The sequence below is a fragment of the Stegodyphus dumicola genome, chromosome 9 (genome assembly GCF_044657685.1).
Source record: "Stegodyphus dumicola isolate Sdum_Otavi_A_Nest chromosome 9, ASM4465768v1".
NCBI lineage: Eukaryota > Metazoa > Arthropoda > Arachnida > Araneae > Eresidae > Stegodyphus > Stegodyphus dumicola.
Genome location: NC_140776.1, coordinates 128,614,004 through 128,633,202, shown reverse-complemented (window position 1 = coordinate 128,633,202; position 19,199 = coordinate 128,614,004). Strand labels below are relative to the sequence as shown.

The window sequence follows — 19,199 nt, the reverse complement described above, 5'->3', positions numbered from 1 at the left end:
GCGAGGTCTCGCTTCATCATCCGACAATCGCGAATTGAAAAATTAACTGTCATGGCTCCTTGACTGCGTGCGTGTTTTGAAAACGACAGAACACGCTTTTGATTATCTTGATAGTGGAGGACCTGCCTGGTAGTTATCGTATCGGACGTGATTAAGATTAGCAATAATGTTTCTGTTTTGTCGAATATTTAGAATTAATTATTACAGTATCTCTGCCCATTTTTCTATTCAAGAAATGGAAAAGTATGTTTAACATTAAACAACCGAATAATGAAACATTGCATCAAGACCAAAATGTATATTTCGTGTCCCATTTTTAACATTTTAATAATAATCAGTGCATAAATAACGTCTTAATTGTATTTTCATCAAGGTGTGAAAGTTGTATATGGAATTAATTCCTTCTTATTTCTATTATTAAAAGTGATTTTTCGTACGTTCATTAATTAAAAAATGCAGTTCTTAAAAATAAAATGAGTTAATATCATTGCTTGGCAGTGTTTGTCATTAATATAATTCTATATGATAATAATTTTCTTTAACATGTGCTCAAATTATAAGCATAATTTTGTTTTAATATCGACATGTTTACTTTTCTGTTATGACTATTTTTGATTGTTTTATAATTACATAGTTGTTTAAAAAGGAATAAATTTCTCTTGGCAAGTCCGGCACAGGGAATCCCTCCATGTGCCATAATTAATGCAACCTAACCTAACATAGCCTAGCTTTTAACAATTAAAATTGAAAATGTTCAGAATTTGCTTTTAACGACCCAGCAGCTTGGAATGATTTTTTAAGTAGCTCAAATATAATTTGATGCAATTAAATATATTTGTTTTGAATGGGCTACAGCTATAAGATCATCCTTCGTGTTTTAATCTGCGGTGCAGGATTTATTTATAACCAACATAAACTATAGCTTGGGGCTCCCACTTTCTTGGGGGACCCCTCAAAAAGTAAAATATAATGTAAAAGGCCCCATATCTCAAATAGCTTAGGGCCTTATCAAAACTAAATCTGTCTCTGACAATTTGGGAAGAATAAAAGCATTATAAGATGGTGAAAGAACTAGAAAGTGACTGTAGAGGAGAAATATGTAATGTTTGCTTTAAAAAGATACTAGATTTTTATGTTTGAATTGGCTATAGATGTCACCATATAGTAATTGAATGCCATATATGTTGGAGCAAGTCCTTATCAATGCTAAATTCATTGTACATTGGTAGTTTGACCTGGGTTCAGATTCGAGCAAATAGTTGACTCAGTGACAGTTTTCATAATTTTTCTCATATATAACATTGAAATGACTTGATTTCCCATAGAAAGTCCTTCATGAAGACATCCTTTCCCTGCGACAGATAGCCCTTGCATGCTTTGCCATAATCAAACAAACCAAAAGCAAACTTTATTGGTGTTTTGATGGCATACTTTCTAAATCTTCCTGTATTACAATTGGGATGGCATATACAATATGCCTGACATATCGCATCCCCAATAAATTATTAACATTATTCGGTGATCTTGATGGTCAGTTTTGAAATGTCAGATCATTAGACTATCAATAGTACTGATCCGTCAGCGGTGCAAATGTCCATTTAGGTACCACTTTGAATTCTTTGTAATGATTCGTTGTAATCATTGCTTCACTTTTGAGATTTCACATATTCATTCATAAGATTTCCATTCTTCTCTCAATACTAATTTTGTGCCAAATGGCTAAACTGATTTTATTATTTTTGAATAATTCTGTATATGAATATGTTTGTTTCTTGAAAGGTCTGCTTGAAATGTTCCTTTACATTAAAATCTGTAGCAGAATCCAATAGCTGTTGTAGAATAGGCTGTGAAATATGAGTGTTTGTTCCTTGTGTTTTGTTAAGTTACAGAAAAGTAATCAAATATGACTTTAAATTGTGTAAAAATTCTGTGATTGCAAGCTTCCTTTTCTTTGTGAAGATTCTCAAAACTTTAACATATTTATAGTGTTTCCACAAGTATGATATATCTGCAGTTTTAATCACTTTGTGTCTGTTTTCAAGAAATTAAATTCCTTCCCTATTCAAGTGCAGTTAATTCTTTGCATGGTACAGACTTTTCAAATGCTGTAATTTAATCAAGAGAAAGACAAGCGATACAGTAGCTTTATAATTGATGTGTAGAGATTGATAGAAGAATATAACTTTTTAGATTGTATATTGTCAGTCAGTAGTGATTGACAGAGCCTCAACAAAAAAGTATACTGTCAGTAACTAGTGACTGAAGTGGTTTGAACAGGAAGTGTATGGTGTTGGTCATTGATGACTGACATGGCTAAGACACATAATGCTACTGACTCCAGCAATGCAACTGATATTATCATAAGAACATTTCTGTTTGAGTTTATTTTCCTAAATCATGAAGGTTTGTTTCTCTTTCACTGTTGGCTTAAAATCTAGTGCTTTATTTAATTAATATTACTCTTCATAATGAAGAAAGTTTTGAATAGTAGATGAATTGTCATATCCTATTTCTTTCTTACTATCTTAAGTTATTAGGTTTGGAAGATGTGTATAAAGCTAAAAGAAATGCAGTCACATTTACAAGTTAAAATAATAGTAGCTAATGTATTTAAGTGGTCAGTTAAATATCTGTGATTTCATTGTGCAAGTGAAAGTTTAAGATCATTACGACACAGTGAAGTATATGAAGATAAATATCATTAAGATATAGTTTTTTCTGCTTTTGTGTCATAGTGGAAAGAACCCATACTGACATAACAAATCTGTATAAGTCTTACCATATACCGTTTTCCATCTAGTTTTTTTGTTTTTGTTTTTTCCATTGATATCTCTCAGATGTTATTTCTTATTGTTCTTGCCTCTGAGCTTCTTTTCATACTAATTAATAACCAGTCTAGTTTGGTCATTTTTCTGGTTATCTTTAATCATTTGATCTGGCTAAGGTGAATTTTCTTCATAAATACAGGTAAAAGTTGAGGTGACACCGGGTTATTATTGTAATAAATTCCAGTCGTATTCATTTACTGATTTCCTAGAGAAAACTCTTCTGCAAAGAACCCAAGTTACATATCACTTGGTGTAGCTCTCATAGCACTTGACCCCACCTCGTAGAAAAAACTGTATATATATACTTGTAGATATCTGAATATACACTCTTAGACAAAAACAAAAAAAAAAAAAAAAAAAAAAAAACACCAAGAAGGAGTTATCCGGAATGGGATGAAAATCGGTGGAAGTGATGTACATGTGCAGAAAAATAAATGATTGCAGTTTGAGAAAAATTAGATGATTTATTGAAATGATAGAGTTTCACAATGTGAAAGTCAGTAATTCATTTGTCCACCTCTGGCCCTTATGCAAGCAGTTATTCGTCTTGGCATCAATTGATAGAGGTTGCAGATAACCTCCTGAGGGATATCGTGCCAAATTCTGTCTGTCAACATACAGAGCTGGTTGGAGGGCCCTGTCCATACTCCAAACGGGCTCAATAGGAGAGAGATCCGGCGACCATGCTGGCCAAGGTAAACTTCGGAAAGCACTAAAGGCAAGTAGCAGAAACATGTGAAGTGTGGGGGCGGACATTATCTTGCAGAAGTGTAAGCCCAGGGTGGTGTGACATGAAGGGTAACACAGTGGGGCTTAGAGCTTTGTCAACTACCGCTGTGCTGTAAGGTTGCGACGGATGACAACGAAAGGGGTCCTACTATGAAATGAAATGGCACTCCAGTCCATCACTCCTGGTTGTCGGCAGCCTGTCTGCTGGAAGACAGGTTGGTATCACACCGCTGTCTGGGACGTCTCCAGACTCGCCTTCGCTGGTCATCGGGGCTCAGTTCAAAGCAGGACTCATAACTGAAGACTATTCTACTCCAGTCAGTGACATTCCAGTGCGAATGAGCCCGACACCACTGCAAACGGGTTTGACGTTGTACAGAAGTCAATGATAGTAGATGCAAAAGGCGCCATAACCTCAACTCCATTTCTTAGAGCCGTCTATGAATGGTCCTTGCGGTCACTAAAGCATTAGTTGCATGTACAATCGATGATAATGATGCATCTGGGGCTGTGAGTGCCGCTCTGACGATTGCTCGGTCTCCACGTTTTGTCATTTCTCTAGGCCTACCGCTTCCTTCTTGATGCTGTGTGCGGCCATGATTCTCCCATTTCTGCCAGCATCGTCTAATAGTGGCATCGCTCCTGCTCAAATGTCGAGCTATTCGCCGATAAGACCAACTGGCTTCTTTGAGAAAAACTACATGACTGCTCTCAAATTCTGACATCTGCGTTCGTGCACCTGTATGCGAGGCATAGTTACTACTACTGTCTAGAGTACACGGAATGAAATTCATGAAGAATTTATGACCTGGGATCGTAATTTTTCCTCTTAAATATCCTGCTAGTTGGTGCAGATCAGATGCGCTGTAGCGACAATCGTTCATTCATTGGCAGCCAAAATGTAAAATTTTACATTTTCCGTCGAAACCTGTATGCATATCAATTTGTGTCCAATTTGCTTTATATCTTCTCGGTGCGTCTTTTTTTTTTTTTTTTTTTTTTTTTTTTTTATCTAAGAGTGTATTATTTCTTTGAAAATAAAGCAATTAAGTTAGAATTCTATTGAAATGAAATTTACTCATTAGCGTATTGAAACTGAATTATTAAAGTAGAATAATTAAAAGTGAAAGTTCGACCAACAAACTAGGTAATTATTGCTATGGACTGGAAACTAGTTGAATTTTCAAGGGGAACAAACTAATTTCCAGTCAATTAACAATATTCAATAGATGCGAAAGTGATTTTTCTTTTTATCAAGTAAAGATCAAGTCTAAAATAGCTGTTTAGTAAGATTGAGTTAAAATTATACAAGTTACTAATTGAGAAGCAGTAAGAAATTGATGGTTCTGTCCAATGTGAAATGCAGTCTTCTAATTGGAATGTATAATAATTATAAGAGTACGTTTTATTTCCTTAGTGTTCAATGTATAATAATTATAAGAGTATGTTTTATTTCCTCGATGTTCAATGTATAATAATTATAAGAGTACTTGAGAAAATTGCTCCCCGCCACTTTTGCCTTTGATCATATGAAAACAATGCAAACTTTGTTAAAACAATTAAACAATGAAGAACATGCATACGAAAATATATTCTCATGAGGCTAAAATGAAACATTAAGAATGCATAATGAAAACAAGAAAAATTGACATAGCAATGTAGATGATGATGTAGCACGGATATCCATAATAAAGAGGAAGAATTCTGATCACTTAGTATGTTAAAATGTTTAATTCGTAGTGAGATTAGGAAACTTGGCAGCCAAGTAATATTAAATATCCATTTTTATTGCAATTGACATTTGTGGCCGCTATTTACTTGGCACTCTCATGCCTATTTCCAGAATATTACATTTTTGATACTGACTGTTGTGATAGGAAGAGAGCACGACGAAATAACATCCAAGCGGCAGCAAAAGTAGAAGCTAAGTGTGCATTTATCCAGTATGGAAGCCCACCAAGAGAAGGTTTTGGTTTAGGTTAGAAAAGTTTCTGTTTTCAAAATTTTGAGTTCAAGTTCCGAATAAGCTATGTCATCAGCTTTACTCAAATTCTGTGGCATAGATCAATCTAAAAATGGCACGGTTGAAAAAAGTTGCTATTATTTTTAGGATAGAGAGAGGAAATGCCCAAATTAAACATGAGAAATTAAGCTATTACTAAATTAAATTATAAAACTGATTTACATATTTTTTATCTTACATGTATATAGTTTGACAAAGTATTGCTGTATATACAGCCTAATTTGTATATTCACAGGCTGGTTGCTGCAAATGGTTCTATCTTCAATCAGAAAACACATTGGTATGAATTGGAAAAAGAGCAAGTCATGATGAGTAAAGCAAAGTTGCTTGATTCAGCTCTTGCTGTGCAATGTAATGCAAAATATTTATTTTCTAGGTTTTAAAAAGGTATTTGATATTTCTAAACAATTGCAGCATTCAGTTTTGCATCACCTTATCGAAACAAACTGTAGAAACTTACAAAATATTTTACTTACTGTATGAAGGAGCCCATCCATGGCAGAATGATAAGAATGTTAAACATTCATACTTCAACCTAGATTCAAATCCTAACAAACAGGTTGCATGTCAGCTTTTATGTTTGTCTAATGTAAATATGACCCAGGTTACTTCAAAATGTCCTGCATGAAAGCATCCCTCTCCTTAGACAGAAAGCCCTCATTTGCTTTGTCATCACCTTAATAACTAACTCAAAAATTAAGTTATGTGGGCCACCTACAATTTGATTCAAGTTAATTGAAATTGCAGCAATCAATTTATTTCTAGGAATGTTTTTGTTGGGATGTTAATAAAACTAATGTTTAGTAAGTTTTGAGTTTAAAATGTTTGTGGTTTTTAGAGTAGAATTTGAAAGATTCGAATGATGAAAAGCCCCATCAGTCAATAGTTCAAGTATAGATTCAGATAATCCCCCTTATTAATACTACTACAGGAAAAAAACTTAAATGTAGACATTTTGGTTATGAGTTAACTGTTGTAAAGACTGGGAATAATTTTGAAGAGACTTGCAAGTGAGAGCTTTGAATAGGTCTTTGAGAAATGGCAGCGATGTTGGAAAAGGTTATTCCACTTGAAGAAGGGCATACTGAGCATGACAAAATGTAGCATATAAATTAAAATACGTTGATTTTTATCCTATTTATCCCTGTTCTTATTACATACAAATTTTAATCTCAATTGATATGTCGTGTCAATTGACACTAAATTTATGCTTTGTATAAGTCATTTGTTACTGGTTGAATTATGTGTTGTGTCTTAGTAGTCTTTAATCTGCAGATAACTTGCGTGGCAGTTGAAATCAAATTAGCTTTTAAGTGTTTTAAATTGTTAAGATATTTGAAAAGAAAAGTGTTAATCTCCTTCTTCCCCCTTTTTTTTAAAATTTATCTTAAATTAATAAAAATACCATTTTGCTTTTTAACTGCTACTTATGCTTAATTTTTAAGACTATTTAAAAGAATATAAATATTTCTTTTGCAGGATATCAAAAGATTTAAACAGTTGCCCATTGAGACGAAAGGCAACTGCATTTTTTTTTATTAAAACTGTGTTTTAAGTTTTGAACTGGAAGGATTTTATAAAGTTCCCAGTGTGAAAACTACAGCCATGGGGCGAAAGAAGATACAGATATCAAGAATAACTGATGAGCGAAACAGACAGGTTAGTAGTTATCTTTATCAGCTTTTGTTATTTATTGTGTGTCTTTACGCATTATGATTTATTTTAAATTGTTTTCTCTTGATTGTATGGGTAAAGAGCAGTTTCTCTATCTTCTATGAGAGCAGCTGCTTCTTTCTGTACAGTATAAATGATGTTTTTTGATAGTGCTTTATATGACTTTGAAAGATGTTCTATGCATTTCTTTAAAATCATCATGTGATAAATTTCTTTAAACTTTATAATGTACTTGTCTATTTTTAGCGAGGCACAAAATAATTTTAATCGAATATAATATAGCCTCCATATTGAGCCAAATAAAAAAACTTGGTTGCCGTATTTAGTCAGTGACTGGTTTCTAAATCCCAAACTGCATTTATGATTTAAGTACTCAAATTCATGCTGTTTCGTAACCCAAGCTCAGAATCTTTTTTCTTCGAATTGTGTTTGAAAATGTCTATTCTTTGTTCTCATTCTAGATGGTACTGTGTTGTTCAATGGTATTTCTTATTTCACATTTGTCCATAATTATTCGAGTATGGACACCAGTTTCTTGATCTATGAGACTGTATTTAAGTGTTTAATCAAACTGTTTATAGCTCTTTTGGTTTCCTCTATTATTCAGTATGATTTAAGAGAACATGACTCGATGCTGAATATTTTGTTTGTTATTATTTTAATTGCTATGGTGATTCTTATAGTTGATATTTTTATCAGCTTACTTCCTGATTGAGTTGCTCCTAGTTATTTTTGGACTGGGTCATAATGAAAGACTGAATGAGGTTTAGAATTCTTTCTACCATACTTGCTTTAATTACTCAGGATTTTCAGATTTTAAATGCCAGTATTTGGATTTAAAGTGATTTATTTTGTGACAGTTTATGACTCTTGCTTTTGTAATTTTAAGAATTTATTTTATATCCTTTTCATGGTAAAATTATATTTATGGGTGCCCCTTGGCGATTTTTGGTGGAACATGGACACCGAGTTTGTGCAATTCTTTGACTTATTATTTTGGCTTTGTGTAGTGGCGATTTTTGCCAAAAATACACAAAGTCAAAATAACAAGCCAAAGAATTGCACAAACTCGGTATCCATGTACACATCGACCTATTTCACTTTTTAAAAAAATAAAAGAATTGCACAAACTAGGCATTGTGTATTCCCTTGACTTTGTCCATGTACACATTGATCTATAATCAACTACATTTTAAATCAAACAGTGAAATAACATAGAAAAGGAAATTCATCTTAGCACTACACAAAGGAAATATCCACTTACCTTATTTAGATATTTCTCTGTCTTCAATCAAACAAAATTCCTTAACAGCATCCAAAAACTTCCTAAAATGATCTGAACTAGAATCTATATACTGACATCACTACATAAATTCATAAAAATAAGCATAAAAAAAACCTCTGTAGTGCAGGTATTCTCTGACGTTCAACCATATGCATTTCCTTCCTACAAACAGGACACTTATAATGGCAACTAAGTAAACCTTCATTTACACACCAGTCAATTGTTTAAAACTTAAATTTTCAGCGGGTGCGGCGTTTCTACCCATGCGGCGTTTAGGTGCACTAAAAATAAAATATTTCCTATGATGGTCATTGTACATAGTTTGGATGGCCTTGTCATTGTGCATAGACTGGTGCTGTTCCCACACAAAAGACCACTCAGTTGCTTTTTGCGAACGTTATTTTGTTTACATTCTTTCCCTTGAACGGACCTACATGCCTTATTCACCCTAAACGAGATCTCAGAACAATAACATTCTTCCCCCTTTCAAATCAACATTCTCATCAGTTTGAATAGTCTCTCTCCTCTGCCATTCGATGAATCTTCCAGGACCCATCCTCTCTCCACCCCTCCCTTTTCTGCAATTTTTTTCAAAGGCGGACACGACTTCACCTGCCTTGCAATAAGGAACTCTGACGTATTTCCCCTTCAGCATGAATGGATTTATCTTGGCATTCTGCCAAATACAGATCCCATCAGTTTGGGTACAAGTACTTGTTGAATAGTTTTTAAGTAAGAAGGGAACGGAAAATTTTTGAAAATGTCTCTAAACGGCACAGAAGCTAAACATTTCTTACCTTTAATTTCTTTTTGAGTTATGGTTCCCATTTCATGCATTTTTCTTAACTGGTATGTCATATATCAGGATTTAGGTTGAGTTTTTGCATTTATACCGCTCACGACGATGTCACGCGCAATTTAATCTATTGCGGCGTTTCTGTGTAATTTAAATTTTTTCCCCACCATTTTTCTCGAGTGCGACGTTTACGCTGATGCGGCCTTTCTTCCGGAAATTACGGTAATACTTTCTCCCTTTCATTCAAAATTATACAGAAAATTCAAATTAACCTTACAACATTAGGTATTTTACCATGTAAACCACAAAATAACAATGTACCAAAATCCATCCCATCATTAAAATTCACCGCAATTCCGCAACCAGTTATGTCATAATAGGGTTTTCATAGCATTCAACTACTCAGGTTACCTAAATGAAACAGCAATTTGTCGATAAATGAAGAACCAACTTAGCGATAATCCAAGGTACACTCCAATCATGCAACCAATTATGTCATAATGGGGTTTTCACAGCATTCAACTACTCAGGTTACCATAAATGAAACAGCAACTTGTCGATAAATGAAGAACCAACTTAGTGATAATCCAATGGGGCACCCTTCAATTTACTCTAATCCCTTTTCACAAATTTAAATTATTATTATTTTTTAGTATTTTGTTGCATTTGTCAGTCAGTTTTTCTATTATAGGATCAGAAGAAAGTTTGTTTTCTCCTAAGCTGCCTAGCTTTTAGAAGTTAAAAGAAATGCAGATATGTGATTATTTTTAAATTTTCTACCTGTAACTTAACTATCTGTTCTAGCACGAAGGTTATAGGCCACATTTAAATTTGAAGAGTCTCTAAGCTACTTTCATATTGGGGGGGGGGGAGCTGTTTATAAAGGATATGGGAATTTTTTTTTTTATTTAGAATATGGTAGAATTTTTGGGGATTCTGCCTCCTTTTAATTTTGAGCTATGTAGTTTCCTTAGCATGAATAATTTGGTAGGTAAATTAATTTTCCTTAGTTTTTCAGAAGTATCATATGCTCTTTTTCATATATAACATGAATTATTTGTCATTATTAAAGCATGATCTTGTTGATAGTATTTTGACTACTTGTGGTAATGGATCAAGTGCTTGATCGTGAATGACATTAAACAAGACTTTCTCATGAATAACATTTCTAGTGTGGTAACCCATGATGTTGATAAAAAATATTTATGTTGCAGCCAGCCCTTTGTGTGTGTGTAACATCCCCCTTCCAGATGACTTTTCACTTCTCCAGATATTTTCACAAGCGTGACTGCAGATTATGATCGCTCTTATGCATATTTAATATTAGTCATGAATTATGTACTATATGCATATTAATTATTAATTTTATTTTCATCATGCTTAAAAATAGTTCGATAAATTCTTCCCTTCTTGGGAGTTTTTCAGTTAAAGAAGTGTATGAAAATTAATTATTAATTTTATTTTCATCATGCTTAAAAATAGTTCAATAAATTCTTCCCTTCTTGGGAGTTTTTCAGTTAAAGAAGTGTATGAAAATTAAGAAATGAAATTAGCCAAAAAATAACAAAAATTTAAAACATTTAACCAAATATTAATGTATAATTACCTCAGAATTATATTATAAATAGTTCAATAGACTGAAAATAAAATCATGCACTCTAAAATGCATTTAAGTCAATTTGGACTTTTTTGGGGGGGGTGCAGTATCAAAAGTCTCCGAAAAATTTCAGTTTTTTGTTCTAGAATCTCCTCATTTTCCATATTTCAAGACTGGCAGCTATGGATGGGTTGTCACATTTATCCATTATTTGTTACAAATTCTACCATTTGATTACATTGTTGAAAATAGTTAATGTCAAAATATGTAGGTATTTAAAATACGTTCTTGTTATATCAGTAACATAACTTTGGTACTTTGGAATTATCCCGTCGACCTGTAAACGCTCGTGAAAATGTGCAAATCCTTTGGCGCCATCATAATTTAAAGCAGTTTCCAAAATGAGCATTCTAAACACATTAAATTTATCAAATAATAATACTACTAAAAATATAAGTGTAATAATATGTAATAAAAAGAATCAAAACAAAGTAAAGACCTGTAATTTTTATATATATATATAATTACACATTGAATTAGTCTTGTAGCTAACCATATATATTTTTATAAATCATTTTGGTGGCAAAAAATCCTTGATAGCTTTTAAAGCACAAACAAGTGTGCACAAGTTATCCGTGTGCATTTACTGCCGCATAAATTTATTTAAATACGAATCCAAGTGTTTTGGGGTACTTCCGCGTTGTTTCTTTTTTCTCCATTTTGCAAAACCTCACAATCATTTTGTACTTTGTGCATGCATACCAGTTTCAGGATCCACAAAATTACATCAGTGATTCCCTTTAAAGTGTTGGAGTCCCGCTGCTTCCAATCATAAATCTTTTAACTTTTCCACGAGTCTGAGAAAATTATAGTTCCTTCTGCAATGTTGTTCCGAATTTCAGCCATTAAAGTTACTGCATTTCGATTGGGAACCTTTACAAGGAAACACTCGTTGATCTCTCTGCGGAGTCCCCCAACTATCCATTGTTCTGGAAGAATATGACTGACTTGGTTTTTGCCTTTTTAAAAATTCTCTCATCTATCTCTACAATTTTGTTCAGACCTCCTGTTTGTTTCGAATCCCATTGTAAAAGGCAATGAGTGCACACTTCCCTCATATAATTATTCCAACCAACAATTGTCTTTCCTGTTAAATCCAACTTTTTTTCTCCCCATTCAGTTGATGTTAATTCTTGCACCCAACAGTAAATAAACCAGAGGGCTGTCAGAAACGGAATTCTTTAGCCCTCCAACCATGTGCCTTTTCAAAAAGCTACCCCTTTACATTGCACTGCCATCGCTTATCAGTTTTGATGTAGAACGCCGTTTAGTGGCTATAAACACACATTTTCCTAGAAGAAATGATTCCATACCAAAAAAGCAGTATATTTCAACACACTAAAGAAACTGACTCACGTAGTAAAGGACTACACAGTTATTTGTGGTTATTGACACAGAAGCTAGCTTTTGGTGAAAATGGAGGGCAGGATAATCCTAGAGTACCTCATAGCTTCTTATAACTTACAGTAATCCACAGAACTAATTTCAGCTGGCATGAAGTATATTAATTTTGCATAAAAGATGGAATAAAAGAACATAGCCCTCTTGATAATTATATTTCTGAAGATATTCAGAAATATAATTATCAAGAGGGCTATGATTTCTGAAGATATTCAGAATGCAAATTTAACATTTTGATGAGCATTCTCACATAGCGTCCTTGTGTAATATTGTGATGGACTGAAAAGAAGGATTGCCAGTCTTGAAGTTCTTTGTTGAAATAGGACTCCAATGAACATTTATTGCTGCTGGTGACAATGTATTCTGTCCAGCAATATTCATTTGGAGACTAAAGGACTTCTTGATCCCTTAGCTTATACAACCAAATATCTGCTGTTAAAAGAGTCATATCTACCTTGGTTTTTGGATTTTATTAACAAGTTTACATCCACTTTAATGATCAAGTTTGAATCTCCAATACTTTTTCATGCCTGTCATGATGTGCATAATTATTCCAGATGGTTATGGTACATTTGGTATTTCAAGCTGTTTTGGATATCCCTTTTTTAAGTCAGATCTTCATTTCAAGGGTATGTAAATGTCAAAACTGTGAGAAATAATTTAAATCATCTACTCCTTACTATGTAAAATCCACCCCCCCTCCAATACATGAAGATGAGTTGCATAACCATCAAAATCTGTATACAGAGAAAAAAGTTTCATTTTAAATTATTTATTTAATTTATATGTAGTGGCAATGCTTTTTTTTTGGGGGGGGGAAGTTAACATCTTCAGAAATGTAAATACCAAATTTTCATGTTTGAAGATTAAAAATTTTAATTAACAGTGGTTTTATATGCAGAAATTTTTGTTTGAAATATATAGTGTGTACATAAACTCTCTAAATAGTCTTCAAAATAGTTATTTTTTGATAATCATCAAACTTCTGAGCAAAATAGAAATTTTTCAAAATTATGGTACATAAAGTTGTTATACTGTAATATGATAATAATATAAAATTACTGCCAGCTTTGCTTCCTATTTAAAACCTTAATCTTCCAGCACACGCGCTTGACAATTTTACATCAGCACGTGTGCGTCGCATTTTTTATGACATCTGCTAATTTCCAATTTTTGGCACAAAAAACGACATAAATGAATCAATATTGATAATAAATTTGTTCGGAAATAAAATACAGTACAAAGTCTGTAATACGGATGTCCATTATCTGGAATGAACTATAATCCGGACCTCAAAGCCACAAACTTTTTTTGTATGCTTTACGCATGCGCGTTTAATGCATAATAGACGGTATAAGCTAGGCTAAAATTATTTTTACTGATTCTAAGGCACTTCAATTAATGTTGCAGATTGTGCTGTTCCTTAATCTTCTAATTGGATCTGGCTTATTATTTTTTGCAGATTGTTAGAGCAATTTTATAAAAATTAACCTTGAACTTTCGATTATGTCAAAAAGAGTTTCCAATTCTGGAGCTGCCAAAGGATCTACAAAGCGAAAGCATGTTTCGATGTCCATCAAACAAAAAGTGTAATTGCTGCAAAAAATGGATAAAAGCATATCCGTCTCAAAATTATGCGAGGAGTATGGCATTGGAAAGTCAACTGTATATGACATAAGCAAAAAGAAAAGGGAACAATACCCGATGACAATGCCCCAATCATCAATCAGTTAACGAACGGCGAAACCTGTAGTATGGTTCTAGATCCAGAAAATACCGCTTCCGATAGTGAAGAAAGTGACAGAGAGGTTATTGAAAACGAAAAAATTTCGATTGACAAGTTAGTCGGTATTCTCGACACAGCAATTACTGGACTTAAACAGTTGAACTTTGTAACTGAACAAGAAATTGTGTCCGTTTATAGAATTAAAGAGAAAGTATTGGCACCAAAAATGAAGCAACTTACAATTTACATTGAAAGAAATGTTTAATAACGTAAACAAATAAATATTAAGCTCCTTTTTTTTTTTTTTTTTTTTTTTTTTTTTTTTGTAAATTTTGACACCCTTTAGATCATAATTGCTCTTTATTTCATAAATTACGGTTTCATATTTTTAATTGTATAATTTCTGCATGCCATCTTACCAGATTTAAATTTATGATCTATAATCCGCAAAAATCCCTAATACGTAATCGCCGAAGTCCCGACGAGTCTGGATTACGGACTTTGTGCTGTATTTATCTTATTATTGCAAAATACGAATGATATCACATTTAAATATAAGTAAATTATATTTAAGTTCTTATATCAGCGAGATGGAAATGCAATGATGTATTTCATTATAGACAATTTTAAATTTATTATTTAATAATTATATTTTTAAATTGAAGTTAATTTTAATATTCATTAAAGACTAGTATAGACAATAAAAAATTAAAACACTTTGGTAGGAAAAAAAGTAAGTTTAGCATTACTTCCTTCTGCAAGGAAATTTACTTCTTACTGGTTACAAAAACGAACTTTAAACTAACTTTAATGTTTTTATTTATTTTTGAAAAATAGAAATAACAGAAAATAAGGAATGGAAATCGCTATTGTTCTCCCATCCGAAGATTTCCTTGTCTTCCTTTTCTTCATCTTATAATTCTTGAAGAATCTGAGCAAAATCAGCCGGTTGCACATATTTTTTTGCCATGAAAACATATATAAAATTTACAGACCCAAATGTATTCAAATTAAAATAATACACGGCAATTAATAACACAAAATTACAAAATATTTGAGGAAAAAAATTTCTCAATTTTAAAACACGACCACCTGCGTGTCATAACTTTTATGAAAAAGCTGCCACGAAGCACAAAAGCCCAGTTTAAAAAAAAAAGTCAAATGACTTTTTTTTTTTTAAACTGTTGCCACATTCCATGATGTGGAGAAGGGTAGAAAGGAGGAATAGAAATGACCTTTAAACGTCTCAGCTTTGATATGCGAAAAATGTGCATTAAAAGCTAAATTTGTCATAAATTTTGCGCATATGCGTGTGCTGGAAGGTTAAATCTCCCCTGCACACGAGATGTTTGGACTGTTCAACCCCTAAGAGAGAAGTATTATGTATTTTAGAAATACTGATAAATGTGGATAAATTTAAGGATATGAAAATGTTATCTGCAGAATATTGGCTAATGACTTTTAATTTATTTCAGGTTACTTTCACCAAGCGAAAGTTTGGATTAATGAAAAAAGCCTATGAACTCAGTGTTTTGTGCGACTGTGAGATAGCACTTATCATATTTAATAGTACTAATAAGTTGTTCCAGTATGCAAGTACAGATATGGATAAAGTGCTGCTCAAATATACTGAGTACAATGAGCCTCATGAAAGTAGAACTAACAGTGATATAGTTGAAGTAAGCTGAAGCCTTTGATACAGTATTCTTTATATAATCTGTCATTTTTTTAATCCAAATTATGCAAACAACAATCGGAAGTTTTGACTTTTAAGTGAATAAATACATTTTTTGCCTTTTTATATGCAGTGGTACTTTGGTATGTGTCCTTAATCCATTCCAGATCCTCAGATGCCTACCAAATGAACTTTCCCAATGAAAAATAAAGGGAAAATAATTAATATATTATTATAAAAATTTTATGTTATTATTATAACACTTAATACGAAACTATAAATGTAGTGGGTGAAATATGCACTGTATATATTTTTTTTTTTCTGCTCTCCAGATCGAAAGCCATATTTCAACATTCTCCAATATGTCTGATCTTTGTTTGATAATTAATTTCACCTTGTTCATAACCTTAATTGACTTAATAGCATTTTTGTTTTCTAGACTCTTAGAACAATAGCAAAAGTCCTGAATACGCATGTCAACTTCATACTTTTCAACAGCCTCTTTTTTTTTTCACCTCCGTAGTGATTCTGACAATTTCTTCATTGCTCGACTCTTCGCATTTATTTTCCTAAAACTCACTGTCAATGAATTTACAAATAACTTACTTGAAAAAACACAAAATACTTAAAAATTCAAATTTTAGCAACAGGTTGTTTATGAATAATAGCAACAGTCATTCTGATGCTCCTGGGGCAGTCATAGTATTGTCTCAAAAGAGGTAAGCAAATGTATTGCGCACAGTCATGACGTATCCAATGCGAGTTGTATTCCAAACAAATATTATATACCAAACACATTTTCGTGTCTAAGCAGTATGTACAGAGCTCATCCAGGAAATAAGTGCTGTTTGGATATTATTTAAAAAGATTAGCAATTTTTTTTCATTTGTACTTTTTACAGAGTAATCTTCACACCTTAACCCTTTCAAACATCAGTTTTCGGCCCCACCGAGACATATATGTCCCGGTAGGGCCAAAAGGGTTAAACTATTTTTTGACGTATTCACCATGCGAATTAAGGTATGTGTCATATCATGGCATTAATTGCATCATACCTGCTTAGAATTTGAATTTTTGTGACCTGAACCAGTTCTGGACATTTACCCTGATCTAATCATCAGTTGCAAAGTGCTGGCCAGCTAGAAATTTTTTTAAATTAGAAAAATGGAAATCAGATGGAACTAGGTCCAGACTATAAGGAGGGGAACAGAATTGTTCCTTGTAAAATGAATCAAGCAGTATTGTCATTATGTATGCAGTCACACGTTGGCATATGTGAACACAATACCAGAAGTCGCCGTTTGTTTTGTATTACACGCTGTAACTTCTTCAGTGTCTTGCAGTAAGCTGTGCCACTGATTGTTGTGCCTTGTTCCATTCAATTCACTAACAAAATTCTTTAATGGTCCCAAAACATAATGCATGTGATTTTCCTTGAAGAAAGAAGTGGTTTTGTGTTCTTGGGTTTCGGGTAACCAGTATTCTGCCATTCTAGTGACTGTCATTTCATTTGAAGTTCTTGTAACAAATCCATGTTTCATCGCTTGTGACACTCCTTTTTATGAAATGATTTCCTACTGTCACACAAAAACTACAAGATTGCTCCAGTGCGTTGTAAGTTTTTGAAAGTCCAGTAGTGTTTTTGATACCTACCGCAAAAAGTTTTTTGTAGTGCAGATGTTCAGTCACAGTTTCGTTTAATGATTGTGAAATATTTTGAAAATACATTGGCAAATCAGAAATCGAATCGCCTGTTTGAATGAAGTTTTACATCAATGCAGTGCACCAGTTTTTGGTTATCAACAACATGTATCCACTGCACTCTTTCCGTGAACACTTTCCTTTCTTTCATTAAACATCCTAACCTACTTTTGCACCATATCTTCAATCATTGTGTTTGTTTTCTCTCTACGTTTCTTGTATTGAGAAACTTGATAATGGCTCTTATTTCACTACTGGTTTGCTGACTAATTGGTTTAAACATGATTATCAACAGACAGTGACTTCAAGTATTAATGTAAACAAATAAAAGGGTTAGGCAAATTCATTCTCAACTTGAGTGATGTAACTATGCAAACACAACCTTCATGTTATCAGATATGCAGGAGATATGGTACTTACTTTCTGGATCAGCTTAACATTTCAAACATATTGTATACTGAAGTTCCAGTATACTTTGAAAATATACAAAAGTTGAAGTTGACTTTTGTATAAAATTTGATGTATGTAAATGAAAAAGCTTGTTATGCGGATGTAAGGAATCTTGTATGAATTCTGCTAAAATTTATGTGAAGTAATTCTATAAATATCTCTGCCATGTAAGTATGGTTTCTCAGTTATGCAGCTTTTCATGCAAGTAATTTCCTAAATGGTGTCACTTCCTGTGATATTGAGAATGGCTATATGAATTTTGGAAATTATCTTCTAACTTTAATGAACCAAAACTAAGAGAACGGTTGAATGTATTGGAGTCAATGCCTTTGAAGAGAGGAAAAGTTGAAAAGTACATCTTTTAATTGAAAAATAACAGGCACTTATTTAAAATCCAAAATATGCAAGACATTGACAGAGTTGCCAACTCTCCTGTTTTAAGTGGGAGACTCCCGATTTTCGAGCGCTCTCCCGCCAACCCGATTTACAATATATTTCTCCCAACTTTTTCTTATTCTTAAAATTTCTCACGACTTTTATGCAACTTGGCTTAATGCTTTGTTATATGAATAAAAAAAAAGTGCTTTTGGATGTCTGAAAGCAATTGAATTATTCTACATTATATCTAAAACAAAACCTTGCTAATCAGATAGCTTCTGCTTTGTGAGTGAGAGCATTATACATATCCAGAAACGTCGTTCTCCAGTTCTCCAATGGGCTTCGAGCTCCACTGCGTGTCAGCTGGCATATATTAGCCAATGAGGACAAAGCAAGTTGTTATTTGGACGTGCTTTAGTTATTTCTTTCATTTTGTCCAGAGTTGTGTGAGTACACGTGCCTTAGGGAAATAGTTTTAGAAATTATCATCTTTTGTTACGTCTGCGAGAAAGTGAAATAATCGTGTACGTTTCAAAAATCGTACATAGTTGACTTTCCTTCCATTATTTCCTCAAAGAAATGTAATAAATTTGCGATATGTACTGCCCGTTGTTGCGATTTTTCAATTTCGCATGGTGGAAGGGCGGATGTTCTCAAACATGTACGTACGCAAAAACACAAGGATAACACGAGTTGTTTTTAAAAAAAACGAAAAATTAAATTTTTCTTCGGAAACAAAGGACCAAAAAGTTATTAATGCAGAATGTCTGTTCTCTGCCTTTTTACTGGAGCACATCCTGACACTGAATGCATTGGATCATGCTGCAGATTTATTTAGAAAAATGTTTCCCGATAGTGAAATCGCTAAAAAATACT

At 33.1% G+C, this 19,199-nt stretch overlaps 1 protein-coding gene across 7 annotated transcripts in view; it reads left to right on the top strand.

Annotated features, from left to right (window-relative positions):
* The window catches only part of LOC118190309 (myocyte-specific enhancer factor 2-like), a 148,917-nt gene that overhangs the window by 64,964 nt on the left and 64,754 nt on the right, over window positions 1-19,199 (top strand). For 4 of the 7 annotated variants that reach the window (XM_035361002.2, XM_035361005.2, XM_035361006.2 and 1 more), the window contains 2 exons: window positions 7,060-7,239; window positions 15,595-15,798. In XM_035361002.2, the coding sequence (XP_035216893.1) occupies window positions 7,186-7,239; window positions 15,595-15,798 (258 nt within the window). In that variant the 5' untranslated portion in view covers window positions 7,060-7,185. Of the gene's footprint in view, window positions 1-5; window positions 244-5,832; window positions 5,968-7,059; window positions 7,240-15,594; window positions 15,799-19,199 lie in introns of those variants that run through there. The other 3 variants (XM_035361003.2, XM_035361004.2, XM_035361007.2) reach the window with 3 other exon arrangements.